The sequence below is a fragment of the Euprymna scolopes genome, chromosome 38 (genome assembly GCF_053919585.1).
Source record: "Euprymna scolopes isolate OS-2025 chromosome 38, ASM5391958v1, whole genome shotgun sequence".
In the NCBI taxonomy this organism is placed as follows: domain Eukaryota; kingdom Metazoa; phylum Mollusca; class Cephalopoda; order Sepiida; family Sepiolidae; genus Euprymna; species Euprymna scolopes.
Genome location: NC_136519.1, coordinates 32,587,865 through 32,612,175, shown reverse-complemented (window position 1 = coordinate 32,612,175; position 24,311 = coordinate 32,587,865). Strand labels below are relative to the sequence as shown.

The window sequence follows — 24,311 nt, the reverse complement described above, 5'->3', positions numbered from 1 at the left end:
ATTCTTTGGTTAATTAAAGGATAATTAACCATATTTCAGCAATGTCTAATTTCCAAAAACATCTATAATAAGTCAAAGATTGTAGTGTCTTTCAGATATTGCACCAATTGTTTGATGTATATTGGCAACACTGATGCCTCAGTTTTAACTATAAATATGAATATCTAGATTGGAGAATACAATCATTTTCATCTATTATTCAATCTTTTTGGTGATTAGTCCTTATGTTGTACTGTCATGGGGAGAGGGTATATATTAAGTATACATTCCTTTTATTTATATATGTATATATATATATATATATACACACACACGTGTCTTCATTTGTGTATCGTCTAGTGGCTGGTTGGTTGGTTGTTTTTGTTTTACGGCATATCAACCTTTTTCAGGTTATTTAATGCCGAATGTAGTTATTTTGAGGAAGGATTTTTAATGGAGTATATTTTTTTTACGTCAGATTCTATTTAACCCATAGTTGGGACCCTAACATGTACTACCACTCAGAGTCAGAATGGACCTGGGAGCAATGGCAATTAAAGGGTGGCTCCACACTCCCCAAAGCCCGTAAGGTGGGGCCTCACCATCGGATATAGTTTTAGGTCATATCCAGGACCTCGTCTAGTGGCATAAAATGTTCTAATGAATGTGTGTATAGAGAGTTTATATACGTTTGTATATACGTGTCACAGTCATCTATATGGCGTGTGTATAAACTCGTGTTTATCTAATCTAGTTTTTCTATTATTTGTTGAATTGATGCATGTACAACACTTACGACAGCGTTGATATATTAACAGATACAGTTTAACAACTGACATGTAACTTTTATAACAGAAAAGGACAAATAACAGTTCTCTGGGATTTTAAAATCGAACCAATCAGAAAAACATACCTGGTCCGCCTTTGGTTTTGTTTGACAGAAAGTTGCAAAGAAGATTCATCCCAATGTATCAACAAATCTCGGGTTATCTTTTCAGCAACTTTATTACAGATGTTTCCCCATTACAAAGTTGCAACGCTGATTCTATCGCCATTTCTGATCCCCACTACTTGGAGCTATCCCTCTGGCTATCAACTCAGTAGCCAGAGGGAGAAAGAAGTAAAGTTTCATACAAAAAAAAATCATTTAATTTATCAAAGTTTTTTTTTTACATGAGAAAATCAAATTTTAATGAGATTGATTGTGTCTAGTCCATCTCGTCTATTTTATAGACGAAGAGAAGTACCTTTAAATGAAAAAGTGATTAACAAAGAACAAAATGAAAAAGGGATTAAAAAAGGGACTAAGAAACTCTGTAAAATAAGCAAAAAACACTAAAATATTGTTGTCTGGCCTCTATCATAGTAGCCCTGTAAACCAATGGTTATATGCCTTGCTTGGGGATGGACTAAAGTAAAAAATAAAAGGGTGCTTGTGCAGTTTACCAAAGGCATTAAAATATGAAGATATTGAAAAGTGGGAGGGGGCCTTTAAACAAAAAAAGGATTAACAAAGGACAAAATGAAAAAGGGATTAAAATAAAAAGATAAACTCTGTAAAATAAGTGAAAAAAAATAACTAAAATATTTATCTAGGTATTTTTTCTGCCCATGTTTCAAAATAATTTCCTCAAATTTTGACAAACTTTAAGCGGTGATTGAAGTTATCTCCTCAGGTGCCCCCTTTCTCGTTCGCAAAATACACAAGATGGACGCGACATGATGAATCTCATTAACATTTGATTTTCCTCTGTAGTAAAAAAAAAAAAAAAAAAAACTACTTGATCAAATTACATGATTTTTTTTTTTTATGAAAACTTTATTCCATAACAAGTATGTACAATATAATTTTTTTTTCAATATTTTCATTTTTTAACATCTTGATTAAACTAAACAAAATATTTAAATTTTCAAATGAGAGGTTTTGTCCATATTACGTCCCCTAAAACCCTTTAACATAATCTCACGAAACTGAAATTTGGGGAATATTTACTAATTGATCTCTAATACTGATTGCTAAAATTTCACAAAAAATTAAAGGCACCTGCAATTTCACTAAGTTTCTATTGTTTAGATTACAAAAGGGAGATAATTTAAAGATTTTCCGGTACTTGTACAGTTTAGTCAAGACATGAAAAAATGAAAATATCAAAAAAAGGTTATATTGTAGGTATCTGTTTTGGACTGAAGATCTCTGAAAAAAAATTTCATTTAATTTGATCGAGTAGTTTTTATTTTACAGCAGAAAAACACGTTTTTTATGAGAGCGCGTTGAAGTCAGCCATTATGGAATTTGTTGAACACGCCAAGGGGAGATAACTCCATGTAAAGCGCTGACACTCCCTCCCCATCTGTATTACTAGCTTTTCTTCCTAAAAATCAAACCTTTTGCACGGTATCATACATAACAAATTGTTTTTTGCTGTAAAATAACTAATTGATGAAATTAAGTGAAACTTTTTTTTCAAAGAACTTCAGACTATAATGAATACATACAATATAACTTTTTTTTTTTCAATATTTTCATTTTTTAATGTCTTGACTAAACTGTACAAGCGCCAATTTTCCAATTGATATTTAAGCCGATATTTTATCTTTTTGTATGCATTTATATATAGACAATGTCATAGTAATTTTTCGTGCTTGCTTGATCTTTTAAATCAACGCATTTCAGATTAAAACATTATGTACTTGCATGTCATGGCGAAATTAGTACAAATTCTAAAAATTACAAAAAGCGATCCAGTAGAAATATAATTTGTTTTTTTTTTTTTGTTTTTTTTTTTGACTGTTATCCTCATATTCATAGTTGTTGTTTCGTCACATTTCAGCCAACTCATCCTCCAGCCTTACGGTCTCTATGGTTTTAGGTGAGCATTGTCTGAAGATAGCGGTTTCAATATTACTCAAAGCAGGCCAAAGGATTAGTTGGCCAAAACGTGGTAAGACAGCAACAACTATGGAAGGCAGTAATTACTGGGGATATAGTTACAAGACTCAGCATTCCTATCTGGTCATGGTTAACCATCTGAAGAAGGCCAGAGGATGAGTTGGCCGAAATGTGATGAAACAACATGAAGATGAGGATAACAGTCCACAAAAAATGAATACACAAATTACTGAAGACTAATCTCTAAGAATTCCAAAAATCAAAATAAAATATATAAAAACAGAATCCATCGAATTATCGAGTTTCATTGTATGTTTTGATGTAGAATCAAGTCAGACAAAGGAGATAACCCCTAGCTTAAATTGACAAATTAAAGGCCCACCATTTTTAAATCAATGAATTTCAGAACATACTTATGACTGATTTTTTGTTAAAAATACACCTAGCACATCTTCTACTGGATCATTTTTTTTTGTAATTTTTGGAATTCATACTTATTTTGAAATCACACGCAAGAACAATGTTTTCACCAGAAATGCGTTGGTTTAAAAGATCACCAAGTCGAAGTCATAGCATTTGTAACTCCTTGATGTACATATTTACGATTAAGCACCTAATTTTTCATTGTTGAAAGTCATAAAAACTGAATTTATTTTCTGCAGCTATTATGTATTTTATTTACCTCCTCTCCCGTAGAGATTAAACACAAGGTCAAGTGCGGGTTCGAAAAGTTAACATACTAGGATTAACGTGCTCTGATCTACAAAAAAATACCTGAGCAAAAAAATAATGAATAAAATTTAATGATTCATAAGGCTGGTTCATCACAAGTGTTTAGTGACATTATACTTAAATATAACCATGCTGTAGCCTCCAGGGAAGCAATCTTATGACAATGTGTGGCATAGATTAGTTCTTGGAAAGAAACTTTGCACAAAATAGATTTTCAGTTTCACAGATGTCAAACGAAAAAAATAAAAGTTAAAACATAATTGTAACAATTTACTATGGGCAAAGAATACGAGGAAGCAAGATGAAGATAGAGAATTTAAAAAAAAAAAAAAAAAACAGGGAATCTCAGTAAAATACGATGAAGTGATATCAACAAAATACCCATCCACCCCATTTCTAAAAGAATATGGGTTTTGGCTAATTACTGGAAAACTTACCATGAGAGCTCATCATTCAAACTCCTCAGCATTCATGGGCTACATGAATTGGAACAAATACATTGAGAACATTACCAAAGATGCTAAGAAGATGAGCTCCCTCTACTATGCTAAAAAATTACTCAAACCATAGAGTATTCTATATCTTTACAAAACCATCATTCACCCATGTATGGAGTATTGTTACCATATATGGGCTGGTGCATTTACCACTAATCTCTCCCTTTTAGACAGGGTCGAAAAAAATAAAGAGTCTCTAATCTAACAGGTCTCACACTATTGGCTAAGCTCTAATCTTTGTCCTATCACCACAATGTTGCATCCAAATATCTGTTTTACAAGTACTTTCATGAAATATGCTCTAACAAACTCATAGCATTTGCAACCCCTTGATGTACATATTTCCGATTAACCTGACAAGCAGCAAAATCTCATCCCTTCACTGTTGAGGTCCCTAGATACTGGAAAATCATTTCTTCTCTCAAACTGCTAGACTTTGGAATTCCCTCCCTATTTCTTGCTTCCCTGACTGTACTAACCTGCAGAAGTTTAAATGTAATGTGAACAGGCATCTCACTACTCAACTCCCCAAGAGTCCCTTATTAGACACGATCCCAAATAGTAGCCACAAACATTTTAAGAGGCAAATATGCCTTGTTTTGCAGTAAAAAAAAAAAAATGTAAAAACTTGCACTTGCATAAGAAAAACATTTGTAACATTTCTAAATAAAAGAAACCAAGGAAGGCAAAAGGCCAAGGACATACCTGAGTCATCATCTTTCGGTAAGAGACCCGTCTCTTCATCAAAGTCGGGAAGTTCAGATTTATCAATGCAATTTGCTGCCATCATCTGCTTGATTTCCCACCGCTCGGGAGACGAGATCCGTTTCACACGGTGCCGGTCGACAGCGGCATCTTCGGCCTCTGGCATGCTGATGAGGGGCATCGTGGAGGGACGGTCGGGATTACGAGCCCGGCTTTCATCATCTTTCACTTCTCCCCCGACTAGACGGCACGTACGTTCCGGATCAAGATCCTCGCCAGTTTCCTGGTGGACATCCTGCATCAGGTTAAAAATCAAATCACATTTAATTTCCAAGTAGACATGAAATCCACATGCATTACGGATGAATGGAAAAACTCCTACAAATATTCATACATTCATGTTAAATACCAAAACTGAGAATCACTTCCAACAATTAGATTTACCATGAAACTGCAGTAAAGAGTTAAGATACGTCTCTTTAAAATATTTAACATTCTTTATATATATATATATATAATTATTTTTTACTATAATAATTAAATACCTACAGACACTAGTGTTTCATCCTTTCGGGAATCTTCAGTGCAGGGTGTCACGATTACTACCAGTCGAACGATTCGAACTCCGTATCACGAGACATCTCTGGCTCGATTAGCGGAGACCTAATCCATTCGGCTACCATTAACTGCTTGAAATAACGTTGAATTTTAAACATCTTAATTTTAAGTGTTCATTTACATCAGTCAGACAGTGATCTAATCGTTATACGATGATCTACGCATAAGAGCTAAATTGACCGACTTTTAATTCAACTGAAAGTGCTCAACTATAAGAAACGAATTTCTTAAAGGGGCTGTCATAATTATTTTTTACTATAATAATTAAATACCTACAGACACTAGTATTTCATCCTTTCGGGAATCTTCAGTGCAGGGTGTCACGATTACTACCAGTAATATATATATGTTCTTGTTTTTCAACAAATCAGGTTAATAGGGAGAAATGAAATACAACAGTTTTTTATTAGTCGCAACATTACATATGATTGTTTCAGTCCAGTGTTGGCATAAAAGGGTATAATTGGTCATGAAATTATAACTTGTACATGCATGGGCTTCATCAGTGCGTCAGACAAAAAGCAATATTTGAAAAGTTTTTTTTGTCCCACGAATAGCATCTTTCCAGTTAATACAGTTGTGGCATTCATTTCATACTGTTGTATCTATCCCTATTAACGTGGCATCTTGACAGAAAAATATTTATAGTTCTAGTATTGCACTGTTGAGCTATCTAAATGAGAACTTTATATTATTTATTTATATGTAATCAGTGCTCCAAATAGCATATTAGCTTTATTTATATGTTATGACCCAGCAGATGTTTTAGTGATATTTATATCCATGTTTGGTGTATGGAAATACAAAAAAATAACGATTTACTAAACAACGTTTTATTTACTGGATATTTTTCCAGTACAAGGACTCAAGTTTGCCCAGCAGGGCAAACTTGGGTTCTTGTATGTATGTATGTGTATATATATATATATATATATATATATATATATATATATTGGGAGATATATTTGGAAAAACAGCAGGGGAAAAAAGTGCTCAATATGTCAGTAGAGCTAAATATGTTTTTATTTTTCAACCTCGAGGATTTGTACTCAAATCATTACAAATTGTTTCAATAGACAGGACAATATATATATATATATATATATATATATATATATATATATATATATATATATATATTAATGTTTTAAAATTGAAGACTTTTGCAAAATCAGTTTATGCAAGCACTAAGTCTATTTCTATTTAGCAATTTTAGTTAAGGTCTTTTTTTTTTCTTTCATCCACATAGAAATGAATTCTCTTTGGTCATTATAAATTTTTTAGTAATCGGATTATGTAGGTGCTTAGTCTGCGATAGGTTAAAATTAATATCCTTTTTCTTTCCGGGAATCTAAACTGTATTCTTTATTTTTATTTTTTCATTTTTTTTTATTCAAAGCTTCTTTAGACTATATATATATATATATATATATATATATATATATGGGAGAAAGAAATTTTATTGTTTTCCAATTGCAATTCTTATTCTGATGCTTACCTTCATCGATAAACTGGTTTTATTTCCCGTGAAGGACAAAACCTTTACTTTCACCCTTTGCCCTCTTTGCACGACTTCACTCACGTTTGTCACTCGCCCTTCACGACGCAACTGCAAAAAGAGTTAAAAAGTAAAAATCAGTTTTTCCAAAAAAAAAACAAATTTTTTTTTTTTTTTAGAAACTAAACAATTTCCAATTTCTAGTTCAATTAAAACATTTTGCTTTTGTGCTTCTTGCGATGACAGTTTCCAGTAACTACAGTAAACATGGTTCCAATTTTATGTAATGACAACTCGTTATTGTATAGAAAAGAATATTTAGAATTCATATTAATTAAACAAAACAAAAAAAAAACAAATATAGAAAAATTTTTGATGTACGCACTCACGGAATCAAGATCTCATTCCAAAAATCATATAAATTAATCAAGTATTTTTTAACTAAGAAAATCAAAATTTACGATTTTTAACGATTTTAATATTGAATTATACCCATTACAACACTATAGTTCGAATCAAATTGTCTCTCTCTTATTTATAAAAGATGGCAGATCAAAAAATAGTACCTGCAAAAAAATAGAACGATCTGAAGATGCCTTTAGTAAGTTTGGGTAGTGTCATCTAGGTGCACATAGCGAAGTATATGCACGCAGATCATTTTGCACGCAGACAGACAAGGTCACTTTTATAAAACAGAGATTTGTAAATTTACATAGCCACATCTAAATATTGTTACAATCGGTCCATTCCTAAGATGTATTCATTCACTTTGTGTTTTTAGTGATGAAAATTCTGTGATATTTTTTATAAATAGTTCAAGGCAATGTGCTCCAATGAGTTGATAGCATTGGTGACTCCTCCACATGATTACTGCCAACTAACCTGATATGCAGCAAAATTCCACCCCTTCATTGTAGGAGTCAGCAGCCTTCTACTACTTATAGTTTCTTCTCTTGATCTGCTAACTTTGGAATTCCCTCACAGTTTCCTGCTCCACCAACTGTAGTAAAACGCAGAAATTGAAATTCCCTACAAAACTACTCTGTCAATTTTCAATCTACATACTCGAGATTTAACATAAAGCGTATTAAGATTTGGGAAAAGTTTTTTGATTGGTTTTCAGAGAGAAATTTGGCTGTCAAGGGGTCAAAGTTCAACGATTTGACCTTTGAAAACGCTACCAAACTCCTCCGTCAATTTTAGGTCTAAACACTTGAAATTTTAGATGTAAGTTGTTACTTGAACATGGATCAAACTTTTAAATTTGATTTGAGCCCAAAACAATAAATGTTAAGCAGTCAAAATTGGGATCAAAGTTAAAAAAAATTTAGTATGAGATATTATCATGGTTGTGGGAGCTTCAGGAAAGGTTGAGCAAAGCTAATCAACATACTATGACATCATTTTTGTTGTATACACACAGAAATAAAAATCTTTGTGGCAGATGTGCAGGAAGCAGCAGAGAAGCTACCATACTGGATTTGGTTAAAAAGAAACAATGAGTGTTGGAGAGAAAAGTACCTTACACCAATACCGATACAACTTCTGCTGGGGACCGGGGGGGGGGGCACTTCAGAGATGCAATAAAGGAGTAGGGGCTGAAACTATAGAGTGGTTCCCTCCTGATGATTGTGGTACTGGATCTAATTGTGGAACTGTTAGCTGCTGATCACTGAACAGTGAATACAAATTACTGTAAAATATAAAGGATTTAGTTGAAAAAATAAAAATGGTACTTGTACAGTTTAGTCAAGGCGTGAAAAAAATGAAAATATCGAAAAAAGGTTATATTTCACGTATCCGTTATGAAACGAAGTTCTCCGAAAAAAAATTTCACTTAATTTCATCAAGTAGTTTTTTTTTACCGCAAAAAAACAATTTGTTATGATACCGAGCAAACGGTTCGATTTTTAGGAAGAAAAGCTAGAATTAAAGATGGGAAGGGAGTGTCGGCACTTTACATTGAGTTATCTCCCCGTGGCATGTTGTTCAGCTTCAGCAAATTTCACAATGGCTGACTTCAACGCACTCTCATAAGAATGTGTTTTTCCGCTGTAAAATAAAAACCATACTCAAAATAAATAAAATTTTTTTTTTTGGAGATCTCCAGTTCGAAACGGATACGTACAATATAACCTTTTTTGATATTTTCATTTTTTTAATGTCTTGATTAAACTGTACAAGTGCCATAAAAATAAATAAATTAAAAAAACTTAAGCTTCATAGCCAGACAAACTTTTGAAAAGTTAAAAAAAAAAAAAAAAAAAAAAGGATTTATTTTAATTTTTTTCGTACTTGCACAGTTTAATCAATAATGAAAACTTCACTTAATTTGATCAAGTAGATATTATTTTTTTTTACAGAGGAAAAGAAAATTTTAATGAGATCAATCGTATCCCGCCATTTTGTATATTTTTTGCACGGGGGGGGGGACAAGGGAGATAATTCCATCACCGCTTAAAGTTTGTCAAAATTGGGTGAAATTATTTTGAAACACTGGCAGAAAAAATACCTACATAAATATTTAAGCTTTTTTCACATATTTTACAAAGTTTGTCCTTTTTTTTAATCACTTTTTCATTTAAAAGCACCCCCCCCTTGTGTGCAAAATAGGTAAAATGGTGGATGCGATTGATCTCATTAAAATTTAATTTTCCTCTGTAAAAAAAAAAAAAAAAAACTACTTGATCAAATTAAGTGATTTTTTTTTCATAGAACTTCATTCCATAACAGATATGTACAATATTTTTTTTTTTTTTTTTACACTATTTTCATTTTTTAACGTCTTGATTAAATTGTACAAGTACCAATTTTTTAAAGGAATCTTACCTGTGAAATGTGCACAAGCCCTTCCCAACGTTTACGCAGACTTTCCAGTTGCACAAAACAACCAAACTGCATGATCGTTGTTACTTTGCCGTTATAAATCTGAAATGAGAATGAAAATAAGATTCATCTTCATTATAATAGCAACATTTAAAAAAAAAAAAAAAAAAAAAAAAAATCAAAATATTGAATTTCAAGTAAACTCAAGTAACTGCCATGTTGCAGTAATGAAAATATCCACAAATTACAAAAAATGATAAGGTAGAAAATTAAAGAAAATAGTTTTACAAGAAAATTTGCAAGTTTTGCTGGTGCAAGTCTATAAATGGTCCACAAGTAATCTTTTTTACTATAAAAATCTGAAAAAATCTTTATAATGTACGTACTTGTCACTGCATGAAAATGTCATATTTCAAAAATTACGTAAATCGATGAAGTAGTTTTGTTTTTATTTATTTAAGAAAATCAAAGATTATATGAGACATTTTATCAAAGAAAAACTATTGGAAATTTTTGGAATATAAGACCAGAAAGGGACAGACAATCGACTTTCCACACTATAGAAAAAAAAAACTTGGAAAATTAAGACATTTTTAAGTTTTTGAGGATGTTGAAAATGAAAATAACGTTTAAAATTCCAACAAACGAGTAGTTTCCAAGATATGAAGAAATGTTAGTTTAAAGAAAGTGGGGTATCACTTTTCTGTAATAATTTAACGTATAATGATCACCCACTTTATGGCCACCACTAGTGTAAAACTTGAATTTACGCCGCTGAAATACACATTTGCCGATTTTTTATTGGAGGAGCGTCAACGTGTGGGTGCTCAATTTACGTAAAATTTTTCATATCTTGGAAACTACTCGTTTGCTGGAATTTTAAACATTATTTTCGTTTTCAACATCCTCAAAAACTTAATAAATGTCTTAATTTTCCAAGTTTTTTTTTTATAGTGTGGAAAGTCGATTGTCTGCCCTTTTCTAGTCATATTCTAAATATTCCAAATAGGTGTCGCTAACAGTGTATCATTCAAAAACAAGATGGCGTGAAGGTTTTCTTTGATAAAATGTCTCATAATATTTGATTTTCTTAAATAAAAAATTAAAAAAACTACTTGATCGATTTACGTGATTTTGGGAATATGACATTTTCATGCAGTGACAAGTACGTACATTATAAAGATTTTTTTCAGATTTTTATAGTAAAAAAGATTACTTGTGGACCATTTATAGACTTGCACCGTTTTGCTTACATAAACTACAGAGCTCACAAAGTAACAGGGGAGATAATTTATTTCTGAAAACTTTCAAAAACTTAAGCCAATTCGAGAGAAATGAGTTATTTCCCTTGTGTTTGTGTAGTATCTGTTCTTCAGATGCTGCACTTCCATTTCTTGTTCTCTTTCGGTGGAGGAGAAATCCTTCACGACTGAGACAATTTTTATTTTTGTACCTTTTCTCCACGTTAAAAAACGACCCTGGTGTCTAACTCTGTCCCGTGGGGAGGCATAGTAAATAGGTACATCACATTTAACAAACAAACATGGCGAAATTGTTTTTTCGTTGAATTATAGAAATACTTGTTTTATGTAATATTTAAGTAATATTTAACAAATTATGACATGACAATTAGGTAGACAACATTGCTTTTAGTTGAAACTGACATAAAAAGTAGTTATTGTTTTTTGTTTTTTTTAATGAAAACTCAATTTTTCAACTGTTAACTTTCACTATTATAACGAAGAACCGGAAATGTAGTTTTGAAGGTGTATTAAAGAGTTATTTTGTTTTAAAATGACAGATGTGAAACAGAGAGGAAAGAGAAACAGTTGAGGGGGAGATAAAAGAGAACAGATGAGGTAGAATAGAAGGAGGGAAGCAGGTCAAAAAAGGTGATGGGGAGAAGAGAGATGGAGAGGAAGAGGATAGAAAAGAAGTTTCATTTGGTTGTTTTGTTTTATGGCATATCAACCCTTTTCAGGTTATTTAATGCCGAATCCAGTGATTTTGCAAAAAAAAAAAGTTTTATACTTAAAGTTGTTTATATTTTCAAATATTTATTCATGATGTTTAGTTTGGTTGTTTTGTTTTGTGGCATATCAACACTTTTTGGGTTCAATCGTTCTGGCAAAATTTTTTATCTTCAAATATTTATTCAGTATTTTTTTTTCTTACAAAGGAGTCACCATTTATCAAGGTCCAAAGGCCACTCAAGGATAAGAGTTAATGAATGTAAGGTGGTAGTGTAGTAATCATTAATGGTTACAATTCGATTATTTAAGGGGATGATTCAACAAGAACTTGTTTACATTAGACTTGAAGGCTACTATATTGTAGTCAGTTGGGAAGCAGGTCAATTGCACAGTGTTTCACAGGCAGGTAAGTCTAGGAAAGAAGCTGTGTTCATGGAATCTGTGTTTGGATTTAGGCACAGATTGTTTTGTTAAGGAAAAAAATATTTTTTTTTTTGTCTTTTTTGGTTTTGCAGAACATGATTGAGTTTCCCTTTGTAAAGGAAAACACAATAACATAAATTTTTGTGCATTTAAGTCAGAAAGCCAATATTTTAAGACAACTGGCAGCACCAGATAGAAGAGAAGGGGTCTGGGGGTAACAGTGATGAGAGAGAAAGTGAAAGGAGAAAAAGTTGAGACAGATAAAATGGAGAAGGAAAAGAAGGGGAGGGGGGTGAGAAAATGAGAGAGGGAGAGAGAGGAGAAAGAGAATAGAAAACAAAATCACCAAACCTGTCCGCAAGAAGGTTCCATTGGTAAATCACCGGTTCTGTCTTTCATTTGTTCTCGGTCAGCATCTTTCTTTTTAGAATCTTTCTCCTTGCGGGAAGGACTCCGATGTGACTTCCAAGGTGACCGGTCTCTGTATCTTTTAGGTGATCGGTTCGAGTCCCTACCAGACAATCGATTTGAATATTTCTCCCGCGATGGACTATGGCCTTTGTCTCGGGGAGACCAATTTCGATATTTATCCTGAGGAGACCGTTTAGATTTCTCTCGAGGAGAACGACTACGCCTTCTCTCTTGTGGAGACCGGTTACGATATTTATCTTTAGACGACCGGTCACGACCTCTGTCTCGTGGTGACCGACTGCGTTTCCTGCTATGTGGAGATCTTTGTCGATGGTCATATGGTGATCGGCTACGCTTTCTTTTGCATGGGGATTTGCTGCGTGACCTCTGGCGACTGTCAGGGGAATTATATCGATCTCTGTAAATGCAAAATAAGGAAATAATGATGTCATGATTAAAAATAAAAAATAAAAAAAAGGCTGGAAGATGTCATGATTGAACAAAAAAAAAAAAAAGAAAAATAGCTGGAAGATGCTACGATTAAAAAAAGAAAAAAAGCTGGAAGACTGCATTTTTTGTACAATCTCCCGCCACCTCATGCCAGCCATAGCTAATATTTTCTCGCCCTAGTTTTCACGTCCATCTTCCCCAATACGCACTTTACTTCTCCACGTGCCGCCCTTTTTTACTGCCTTTTCTTTCTACTCCTTCCCATGACGTCAGCACGTGCATACTTGCTTAATTTGCATATGTGCTAAGACGGCTTCTGCTGCTAATATTTTCACTAGTCAGCTATTCTATGGCTACTGCTGATTTTCTCATACACACTATGTTACAAGGAGGGGAGAATTGAGAATTAGGGGTAGAAAGTAAGGAAGAGGAACAAAAAACATAGTGCCATGGTAATTGCTCACATACACATCTTGGCCTAATGTATTACACTGACTAATAAATCAACTGGGTTGCAAAGCATAGCAGAAATTAACTAAGGCTGTAGAAAAGTGCCCAGTTCAGGATGAAGGAATTAATGTTTTTGGCAAATTTTTCGATATTTGTTGTCCGAAGGGTCGAGCTTCAAAATGATACCAATCTCGTGAAAATCCGTTGCCTCTGTCAAAAGTTTTAGACATGCATACATACATACAACTGGCTCCCCATTTCTCTTTCTTTCCTCTCCTGTTCCCTCTTTTTCTTCCTCCCCTTTTTGGAGAGAAGATTAAAGGAATATATATATATATTTATAAATATACAAATTTACTTTTAATCATGAATCAGAAAAGTCTTCCCTTCCTAATTGCAATACATACATACATGCATACATTTAAACAGACACGTGAGATTTATATTATAGATTTCTCTTATTCTGTCTGTCTGTCCATTCCACTTTTTCTTAGAAACTACATAACCTGGCTGAAAGTTTGTATGGACCTTTGTAATGATAAGCTGTATAGAACTAACTATTATGGTATCTGTTTGATGCACAGTTAGAGATTAATAGAGACTAGTCACCAGAATACCACATTTACTCTGGAAATTTAGCATAAAGCACTCATTCTAAAATCTATGAAATATAACTTTTACCCATTTTTAACTGGCTAAAAAGTCTCATCTATACAGTAGAACCCCAAGATACGGTGGCTCAAGGATACATTTTTTTCAGGTTACGATGTGGACTACAATGTTTTTCTGACCCCTGGTTACTGTATTTGCCCCACCTTATGGTGTTATTTATAACGTTATTTGATTATATACATTACTAGCATGGGTACCCAGCGTTGCCTGGGTTGACATGAAGTTCCGTTTGAAACACACCAGTATACTAATCATTTTCATCATGGGCAACGTGGATACCCCCACAACAAAAATAAAAGAACGGATAAAAACATGTAAATGTAATCGCCCAAAAAAAAGAAGTATGTGATACCTTCTCCACCAGATATTTCGGCAGAAGGGCTACAAAGAGAAGAAACTATTCTCCAGATATTGAGCAGTGGAAAGAAAACTCCCCCGCCCCCAAAACAATAATTAAAAATAAATCATTACAACTTTTGTTTCAATAAAAATAGCAGCGAATGCCCGTGCGATCGCAAAAAAAATAATATTTTGCCCCCTCCCTTCGATCACCAAACTTGAAAAAATGCTAGAGATGACATGTCTCGTTGAACGCGTTGTGGCCAAAAAGTGGGTGCTCATTTTACGTTAAATTTATATATAAAAGTGATCCCTCATGCTAAAATGTTAATTTTCTTTTTCTTCAAAATTTCTTCTTTCATATTATTTATAAAGACTGCTTAAATATATTAGGCCCCCAAAAAGTAGGTCTTAATTTTTTTTAGGGGTTAAACGACGCTGGGTCACGTCGTAAAAATTTACCATTATAATTTAAGATTAAAATTATAAAGAAAATCTGTTTCGCAGGCAATTAAATACACTATGGTATAATTATTACAATAAATCCTGGGCAACACCGATTAAATTTTATAAACAAACAAAAAAAAGAAGCAGATAATGTATCGGATGATGGATTTTGCTCACATGGAAAATTGGCCCTGCGTCTGACTAACTCTGCCCTCATGCGGAAGCAAGTAAATGAGGACATTAGTTCTAATTATTTTTCTCCAACAAATAAAAAAAAGTTACTTAAAAAGTAAGAATAAGCGAAAAAAAATTCCTTCGAATTAAAAATAAAAATAATAATTCAGCTTAGAAGAATATTTCGAAATGAAAACAAATCTATTACAGAAAATATTTAATAACGTGCTCCATTTAAAACAATTTTTCAATTAAACTATCACAGTTATTTCCCCTTTAGTTTTCTGGTTTGAAAATTAAACGGTTTCAGATTTCAGATAAAATAAGTTAAATCAAATATAAATTGAAATGAAAATAAACTAAATAATTAATTTTTTTTTTAATTAGTACAGTTGAAACGAAGCTATTATGTCGAATAAGTAATATCATCGAGCTAATAATTTAAATAGATTTAATTTAATGTGATATGCTACTGACCGTAACAATCAATGTAGATGTGGTTTGAAGAATGCTATATGTAGAAATTATGTATAAAATATGTCTCCTTTGACAGAAGTATCCTATCATTGGTGTTAATATTTCTTGACCAGGAGAGGTGTACACACATATGGCCTTTATATTTCTTTGATCATTGGCAATTGTACACGCAGACAAACACACACACACACACGAACACTACTACTTTATACATATAGATGTGTATTATGTACTGTATTGTATTTTGTTACTAATTTTTAATGCCATATCCCAGGGTTCTACTGCATTATATTTCTCTTTGTCTATCTGTTCCACTTTCTCAAAAACAACCGGTCCGATCTGGCTAAAATTTTGTATGAACCTTTGCCTTGATAAAGTGCAGCAAACTAAGTATTAAGTTTAATGCACAGTCATATTAATCTCCCGTATGCTCATAATTAGTATTTTTTGTCCGTTAAATCAGGCAAAATGTCATAATTTAGAAAGAGTGCTTTATGCTAAATTGATACCAGACCAAGTGAAGCATGCATGGTCCCCCGTGAGCACACAGTGAACGAGGCATAAAAAAAATGACTAAGTTCAGCATTCCCGCCTCTTCTACTTAGCCCCAAATGTCCCCAGGGGACGTCAAATCCTGGTGAAAATGAACGGTGCAGTTTTAGGCCCTAATATATGTAAATTTGAGTTCTGCACCTTGCAAAAAAAAAAAAGAAATGATTAAATTCATCATTTGTACCCCCCCCTCATCTATCCCCAAAAGTTCTCAAGGCTGTAAGATATTTCAATTTTAGTTCAGCACCATGCAAAACTGCTAAATAGACATACGTAGAAAATTTTGGACAAATATGGTAAAATAGTCCCAAAAAATGGAGTGTTTTTATTAGCCCTAAAAGAGCCCCTGGAGCACACCCAAGAGTTATCGTGAAGTATAGACAAACAAAATTATATAGAACTCAGTTAGTTATAACTTTTCAGTAAGTTTTATAAAAATCTAAGGCACCAATTTTTTTAATAAGCACAAAAGTGTCAATTTTAGCCATTTTAACCTGAAAGGCACCTCTAGAGGGGCAACCGGAGTTTGCCTGGAAAATCTGTTGTTCTGTTACGTTTTTACTCATATCATATTTAATGTTTGTGCAAAATTTTAAAAAATTCCAAGGCGTAGTTATTGAGAAAAGTGCGGACAGACGAACGGACAAGTGTGAATTTACAATATGGTTAAATTTGTGCTTATCTTTGCTTTAAATAATCCCTAACTGTATTCAAGAAAATGACATCAATTAGGATTTTAGTACAAAATAAGTCGTTTGGGAAAAGCCATTTGATGAAAGCAGCAAACAAGAATGAAAGATGATTATTGTAAAGATATGAAGTGCCTATTGGCCTTAGTCTTGAAAAGACCCAGACTACTGGTAGGAGGAAAACAGCAGGAAGAGAGATTAACAACCTTGCAGTTCCTGGAAAGAAGCTACTGGAACAGGAAGCTGTATTACAATGAGATATTAAAACAGCGAATTGATGAAGACCTCTAGACCATCTAGTTACACAAGCTGGAACAAAGGAAGCAAGGAATAGATCAGACAATTTAAAGTTACACTTAATAATAATAAAAAATGCAGAAAAATCTTTATGTGGCATATACTTATCACAGAATAAATATATCATATTCTAAAAATCACGTAAATTAATCAAGTATTTTTTTTTTTAATTGAGAAAACCAAATTTTACGATTTTTTAGTGATTAATGATTTTTGGGTAGTCATAGCATCATCTGTAAATCTTGGTGGCTGAATTGAGTTGTGCGTCCTCAAGATTTAACATATTCTAAAAAACATGGTGGCTTTCAGCTCTCCTGTCTTGCTTGTTATAAAATTTGATTTTCTGATTTAAAAAAATAAATAAATAAAAAACTTTATCAATTTACGTGATTTTTGGAATATGCCACCTTCGTTCCGTAACAGGTACATATATCAAGGTTTGTCAGTATTTTATCTCTTTTTATAAGTCAAATCCTAAATAAGAACTGAAAAGACTCAGACCAAGAAGTACTCGTCTAAAGCATTCAAAAACAAAATGAACTGCAGATTTACCTTTTCTTAAACTTGTTCTTAATACAACAACAGAAGGAAAACAAATAACGGATAAATAATAACTTTAAATAACAAAAACAAATCGTACCTGGAAGATTTTTCTTCTTTGGAGTCTTCGGGAGGAGGCTTCCCAAAAAGAGCTTCTAATTCACCCATCATTTCATTTGCAACTTTCTTGTCTTCATTCTTTTCATAGTCAGCATCCAACATCACCTGCAGATGAACAGAAAAGGTTTCAGAAAAATAAAAAAAAACTCTGAGAATGATGATGTTTTTCAAAATGTCTGTTATTATATATATTTATTATAATCAAAACATCAAAAAAGATGGCATAAATATCGCAAAACATAATTGCAACTACTTTTCCGATTTTTTGTGGGGGATGCCCGGCGTTGCCAGGTCATAAAATCCACTAAAATATGTTATTTTAATTTTTAAAAAATTGGTCATTAAAAAGACAAAGAAAAAAAATAGGACTTGGGTGCCATCAACCAGAAATGAAAACAAAATTTTGTAAGCAAAAAAAAGAAAAAAGAAAAAAAATGCTGTGCTGGGTGCGAACTCACATAACTTAAGTTAGTAAGTGATGAGACCACGAGGACACATGTTATCACGTTCCAAATTTAGCTTTTTAAAATTAAAGAACAAAACAACAGTTGCCACATGCATGGTTTGCAAACCCGATGGTGAAAGGTGACCCCCCCCCACACACACACATCCACACTTCAAGCAAAACTGCATTGCTACACAAAATTGACGATTTTTTTCCAATTTTTCAATATGATCTGTCCAAGAGATCGCTCAAGTCCAAATCCTCTATATATCAAGTTTTAAGTCTGTAGACCAAAAATTGACAAAGGAGTTTGGTAGAGACCATTCCTCTGAGAGAGAGAGAGAGAGAAGATATATATATATATATATATATATATATATATATATATATATATATATAATTATTTTTTACTATAATAATTAAATACCTAGACACTAGTGTTTCATCCTTTCGGGATTCTTCAGTGCAGGGTATCACGATTAACACCAGCCGAACGATTTGAACCCCGCACCACGAGACATCTCTGGCTCGATTAGCGGAGACCGTATCCATTCGGCTACCATTAACCGCGTGAAATAGCGTTGAATTTTAAACATTTTAAATGTTCATTACGTCAGTCAGAAAGTGATCCTATCGTTATACGATGATCTATGCATAAGAGCTAAATTGACCGACTTTAATTCAACTGAAAGTGCTCAACGATAAGAAATCTTAACTTTATATATATATATATATAAAGTTAAGAGAGAGAGAGTAAGAGATACATGAGGGATGGAGATTATTAATGATTCAAATAATTCATTTTTTAATTTTAATTTTTTCCTTTCATAAGACTAGAAGAGAAAAAAATTTTTTGTTTTTTAAATGTCCATACCCGAACTTTTGGATCATCTGGTAAAGCAAGTCCTGGAAATAATTTCTTATTCAGATCCGGATCTTTCACTGTCGACAAGTTTTCTTTGCTTTCCTGCTTGGTCGATCCACTGATGGGTTTTGTTTTCGGCTTCATTTTCTGGATCAGGCGAAGCAAGTTTGCAACCAGAGAATCCTAGACACAAAAGATCAAAATAAATAAGTTAATATTTTTATCGATTTAATGTTTTTTGCTACATTCCTGAAATGTTATTCGCGTCGGACATTTTGATTAGTAATTCTTTCCCTTTTTAGTGTACATAATTTTAACTATAATCAAAAGTTTTATTTCTTGAATATATTTTTTCACGTAAACAAAAAAAATTTTTTTTTTAATTTCTCATCATGAATTTCAAAACAGAAAGAAAACATTTCTAAATTTTTGAGATGAAGATTGGTTATTCATATTATTTGGATTCATTGGATTACTGTTCTCATCTTGAGTGTGATTTTCACAAGCTTCGAAAGAACATCAAAAGACCATAGTACGTGGAGAGACTGAAAAGTCAGGTATAGCTGATCATATCTGGAAGGAAAAGGAAAACCATCCACCATTATGGGACGAAGTAAAAATTATAGACAGAGAGGAACGGTAGAGAGTAAGATGACTGAAAGAAGCAGCACATATGCTGGGGAATAACCAACTACTAAGTAGACCTAGTATAGAATTTAATACGATATGGGAACCAGTAATTATAAACAATAGAAAATATACACAAGTAATAAGTAAAAACATTAATCGATAATATAAAGCTGAATGTCTGTGTGTGTGTGTGTCTGGTCATGAATAGGCTCCTATATGGTTGACTATTTTAAAAAAACTGATTACATGTAATGATAGAAGATGTATCGAGACACAGGAATGGGTATGTTTGATTTCGCAGAACGGTGGTTTATTAAAATTGTGGGGTCTGCATTCGCGCCTGGTCCACAAAGTATGGAAATAAATTAAAAAATTTAAAAAAAAAAAAAACGTTTAAAAGTGTTTTTGATATAGATGTACATAAGAATACTTTGATAAGTATGTTTTAACTTAAATAGGGATGGTATAATAAAATTGTGGGGTCTGCGTTCGCGCCTGGCCTCCATAGAATGGAAATAAGCACAAACTTTAATAAAGACTTTTCATATCTATCTCCATAAGTATACTTTGATAATTATGTTTCAGTTTGAAGAAATATGGTATAATGAAATTATGGGGTGTTCGTTCGCACCTGACCTCCATAGAATGGAAATATGTCACAAAGTTTAACAAGGTTTTTTTTGTTTAGATCCAGAGAATATTGTGATAAGTGTTTTAGTGTGAACAGGTATGGTATAATTAGTAATACACACCGACGAAAAAAACGCTTTGGATAATCACAGATTTCAAGGCAGTTCTACTAAAATAGCCATATTTTTCAAACCAAAGCACTTCAAGTCTTCAAATTACTATTGTTTTGTTCGGAAATGAATATACTTTCAAATGAATTAATAAATATGAATGTACATTATATATTTTAAGAGTTTTAAGCAAATAAAGTGATAAAAATGTGAACGTCATAAAATGGCGTTTTCGGTAAGGTTTTGTAATGACCCCCTCTGTTTTCTAAAGGCCCGTACCATGATTGTATGAAGAATTTCGTTATGAAATTTGGGAACCAATCAGAAGAGGTGTTAATCTTAATACTGTCAAGTATCAGAAATATTTTTCACCATTTCTTTTTTTGTTGTGTTAAAAATAAGACTTTAATATGATGAGTATCAAACATTTTGAAAAAAAAAATTCATCGGACACCCACTAGTAAATAAATCATTCTTTTTACTATCTTTATCAATTAAAAGTATTATTATATGTTGAGTAGAACCGCAGTAATTGATAATAATTTAAAAGGACCTACCGGAAAAAAAAAATGTTTCTATTTCTCGAGTTTGATCAAATTAATTTAGCAGCAGGAGCAGCAGTTGTAGTATTAGTCATAGCACAGTATAAACAACAAGCGTTCTTTAATTTTTATTCACGAATGAATTAAGAAAAACATGAAAATATGAATATAAATGTTCTGATATGTTTAATTAGAGCTATTTTGTTATCAGAATAACATTGGTTTAGAATTATTCGGTTTTCAGAATGTATAATAACAACAATCCCAATGAATTCAGCATTATGAATCCATTACTATTTCTCACATTTCTGGTCAAATTTAAAAACATGGTTAAAAAACAAAATAAACTTTTGTAGATATATAGCTTGCATGCACTTTTATTCATTGCATTAGTTTTGAACAGTGAATTAAAACAATGTTTTACAGCGAACAGCCACAAATGTTTTTTTTTTCAAAATCAAAAGATGTATGAAAATCTTGTTTGTATTACTGTACACATAGATTTGAAAAAGTTGTCACAAAACAAATAAATGTTATCAAAGGCAAGATAAGTTACTTTTCTACCTAACTGGATATGTTTTTAGTGTTTATATTTAATGTAACATGTTTATTCAGCTCAAAAAACAGTGTTTATCGATGTATTCGAAAATTTAAAATGGCGGACGACTCTCTCTTTGAGGCGGTAAGTTTGGGAAAATGAACTATAAATAAAAAAAAAAAAAACAGACAAAATAATGTTAGAAACTCGCTCAATATATGTTACCGTGACATAGGCGGATATATATTCGGCAGGTTTTTAACAGTATTTTGTCTAGTTTTTTTATTTTTAACTCATTTTCCCAAACTTACCGTGTGAAAGAGATAGTCGGCCACCATTTTTAACTTTCCAATACATCAGTAAACACTGTATGTTTTTTGAGCTGAATAAACATGTTACATTAAATAAAAACACTAAAAACATATCCAGTTAGGTAGAAAAGTAACTTATCTTGTTTTTGATAACATTTATTTGTTATGTATTTTCTTTTTGATAACTTTTTCGAATCTATGTGTGCAGTAAATCCCATTATTTTTTTTCTACTTATTAAGCGAAAGGTATTTTTACCACCAGCGTAGTATAAACGGCCCATAGAATAAACACCTTCAACCTCGAAAACAGAAATCAACAAATTTATGGAATTTTCTTCGAAATTTCGTAACGCAGTTTCTTATTAAATTAAAACTAAATATAACATTTGCTGACTTATTTACCTGCCGAACACTCGAACGAACGTGCGCACACACACACCTTTTTGTAAGATATTTATTTGAAATTAAATTTTTGTGAAACTAACCGCCCCCTCCCTCCCTCTAATATTGTTTTTGTTTCTGTCAAGTCTTCAGTATATTCACACATAATTTTCCTTAGCCCTACAATTAATTCAAAGTCTGAATGGCAACCCTCTCCATATTCTCATTGCATAGAAACTCTTAAAACAAAACAAAACACATACAGGATTTATCTCCCATAGAAAACAAAACCAGTTAACTGCCCTAAAACGCTAGAATGACCTGTAATGGGAAATTATTTTACATTAAATTCTAAAATAATTTGTTTATCTTTCATTAACGTTTTTCATGGCATTTCATACATAATTGCCTAAAAAGGAAGAATCACATTTTGGAGGAGTGGTCAGAAGAGGTTGGGTGGGGTTAAACAGAAGGTGTTAATCTACAATAATACCAAAGAAATATTGTAATATATTCATTTTTAAATGGTCTTATGTTTAGATTTAAGTTTTTTGTACATAAAGCACATTACAATTCAACTTTGAGTTCTCCAACTTCTTTTCTGTTTATGGATACATGGCATTTTTAAGGAATTGCAGCATATTTATGCACATTTACTGCAGATTATTTGGAAACCATGAACTTTTGGAGATTTTCAGTTGTATATTCTGATTCCTTGCACAAAAATACACTTAGATGGTAAATTTCATTGCTTAAACTTGTGTTTTAACAAAGATATGACATTTTTACTGAAAAAGTATTGTAAAAAAATTTGACAAAACGCATATGGTCTTAAAGAGGGGAAAATATCCAAACGTGTGAGGCACAAAAATAGTCATAACTTCCTTAATTTTAATCAGATTTTTAAAATTTAAAAAGATTCTTTCTTAGCTCATCAAGCTCTTTCTATGTATACCAATATTGAAATATTTTAAGCTATTTCAATTTTTTCATGTGTATTGCTAGTATAATAAATTATGAGGTTTATCTATTTTATTTTTACTTTCATCATATTTTGCTTTGGTTTGGATACCCACAAATTCGAAGCTATCTCTTTACAGCCCTTCCTTTTCATAATCTATCATACTTTCATAAATCAGAGTCCATTTTCTGTAGGCTGTTTTTGAACCCAGTCAACGACGGGTACTTTTGCTAGTATATATATAGAGAGATAGATATATGTTAATATATAGTAATAATTATTAATAAATAGTGATACTTAAAACTAGAAATAAAAATAGGTTTATGGCTCCTAAAATTCATACTAGAATTGTCCGCAAGGACCTGTGGCGCAGTGGTTAGAGTACTTGGAAAAATCAATCATAAAAAGTGATATTCGCCTGAAGGTTAAAGGTTCAATTCTCAGTGTGAGCAACCAAAAAATACAATAGCAAATTATTTAGGACCTCTATCCAGTCTTGGCTGACGGAACAAGAGTATGCCCCACATCACCCCATGTGAAGTAAATATAGGGTTCCGCTCCAAATTCCATCCAAATTCCCGAGTTCGACAAGATACACCTGATGAAGGTCGGAGATTACATCAACCGAAACGTGAAAATCCCACTCAAGATGAGAACAGTAGTCCGATGAATCCAAATAATACAAAAAAGAAAATGGTGCTAATGCACTTACTGATCCGCGCTATTTTTTTTTAATCGTATTTCCAAGTTTAATTAAAGTTTTTTTTTTTATTCAATTGTAAGGTTAAAGGACAGAATAGGTACAAAACACCCTCCCCTCCCCATGTTAAGAATGGCTTTTTAAATAATAATATTATTTCAGCACGGATCAATAAGTGCACTAGTACCAAGAAAACAATACACTAAATCCAAGAGAGTAGATCTTGGGTTTACTTTCGACAACCTCGTAACTCCAGCTTCTTTTATTTTATCCTTTAGTCCTCACATTCCATGAGCAATATTTCTCACAAAATTGCAGTTCTTGTCCAGAATTAAAAAATTTAAAAAAATTTAGTACTATGCATGTACTCATGACAAGACGAAAATATATTCCCAAAAAATCATGTAAAATCGATCAAATCATTTAATTTTTTATAAAG

The 24,311-nt window shown here is 32.4% G+C and overlaps 1 protein-coding gene across 1 annotated transcript in view; it reads right to left on the bottom strand.

The window, feature by feature from the left end:
- The window catches only part of LOC145263125 (ATP-dependent RNA helicase DHX8-like), a 75,823-nt gene that overhangs the window by 41,934 nt on the left and 9,578 nt on the right, over positions 1-24,311 (bottom strand). The window contains exons 3-8 of the mRNA XM_080120064.1: positions 19,079-19,252; positions 17,740-17,864; positions 12,493-12,970; positions 9,749-9,847; positions 6,920-7,030; positions 4,804-5,098 (exon numbers count right to left, since the gene is read on the bottom strand). Coding sequence (XP_079976190.1) covers positions 4,804-5,098; positions 6,920-7,030; positions 9,749-9,847; positions 12,493-12,970; positions 17,740-17,864; positions 19,079-19,252 — 1,282 coding nt within the window. The remainder of the gene's footprint in view (positions 1-4,803; positions 5,099-6,919; positions 7,031-9,748; positions 9,848-12,492; positions 12,971-17,739; positions 17,865-19,078; positions 19,253-24,311) is intronic.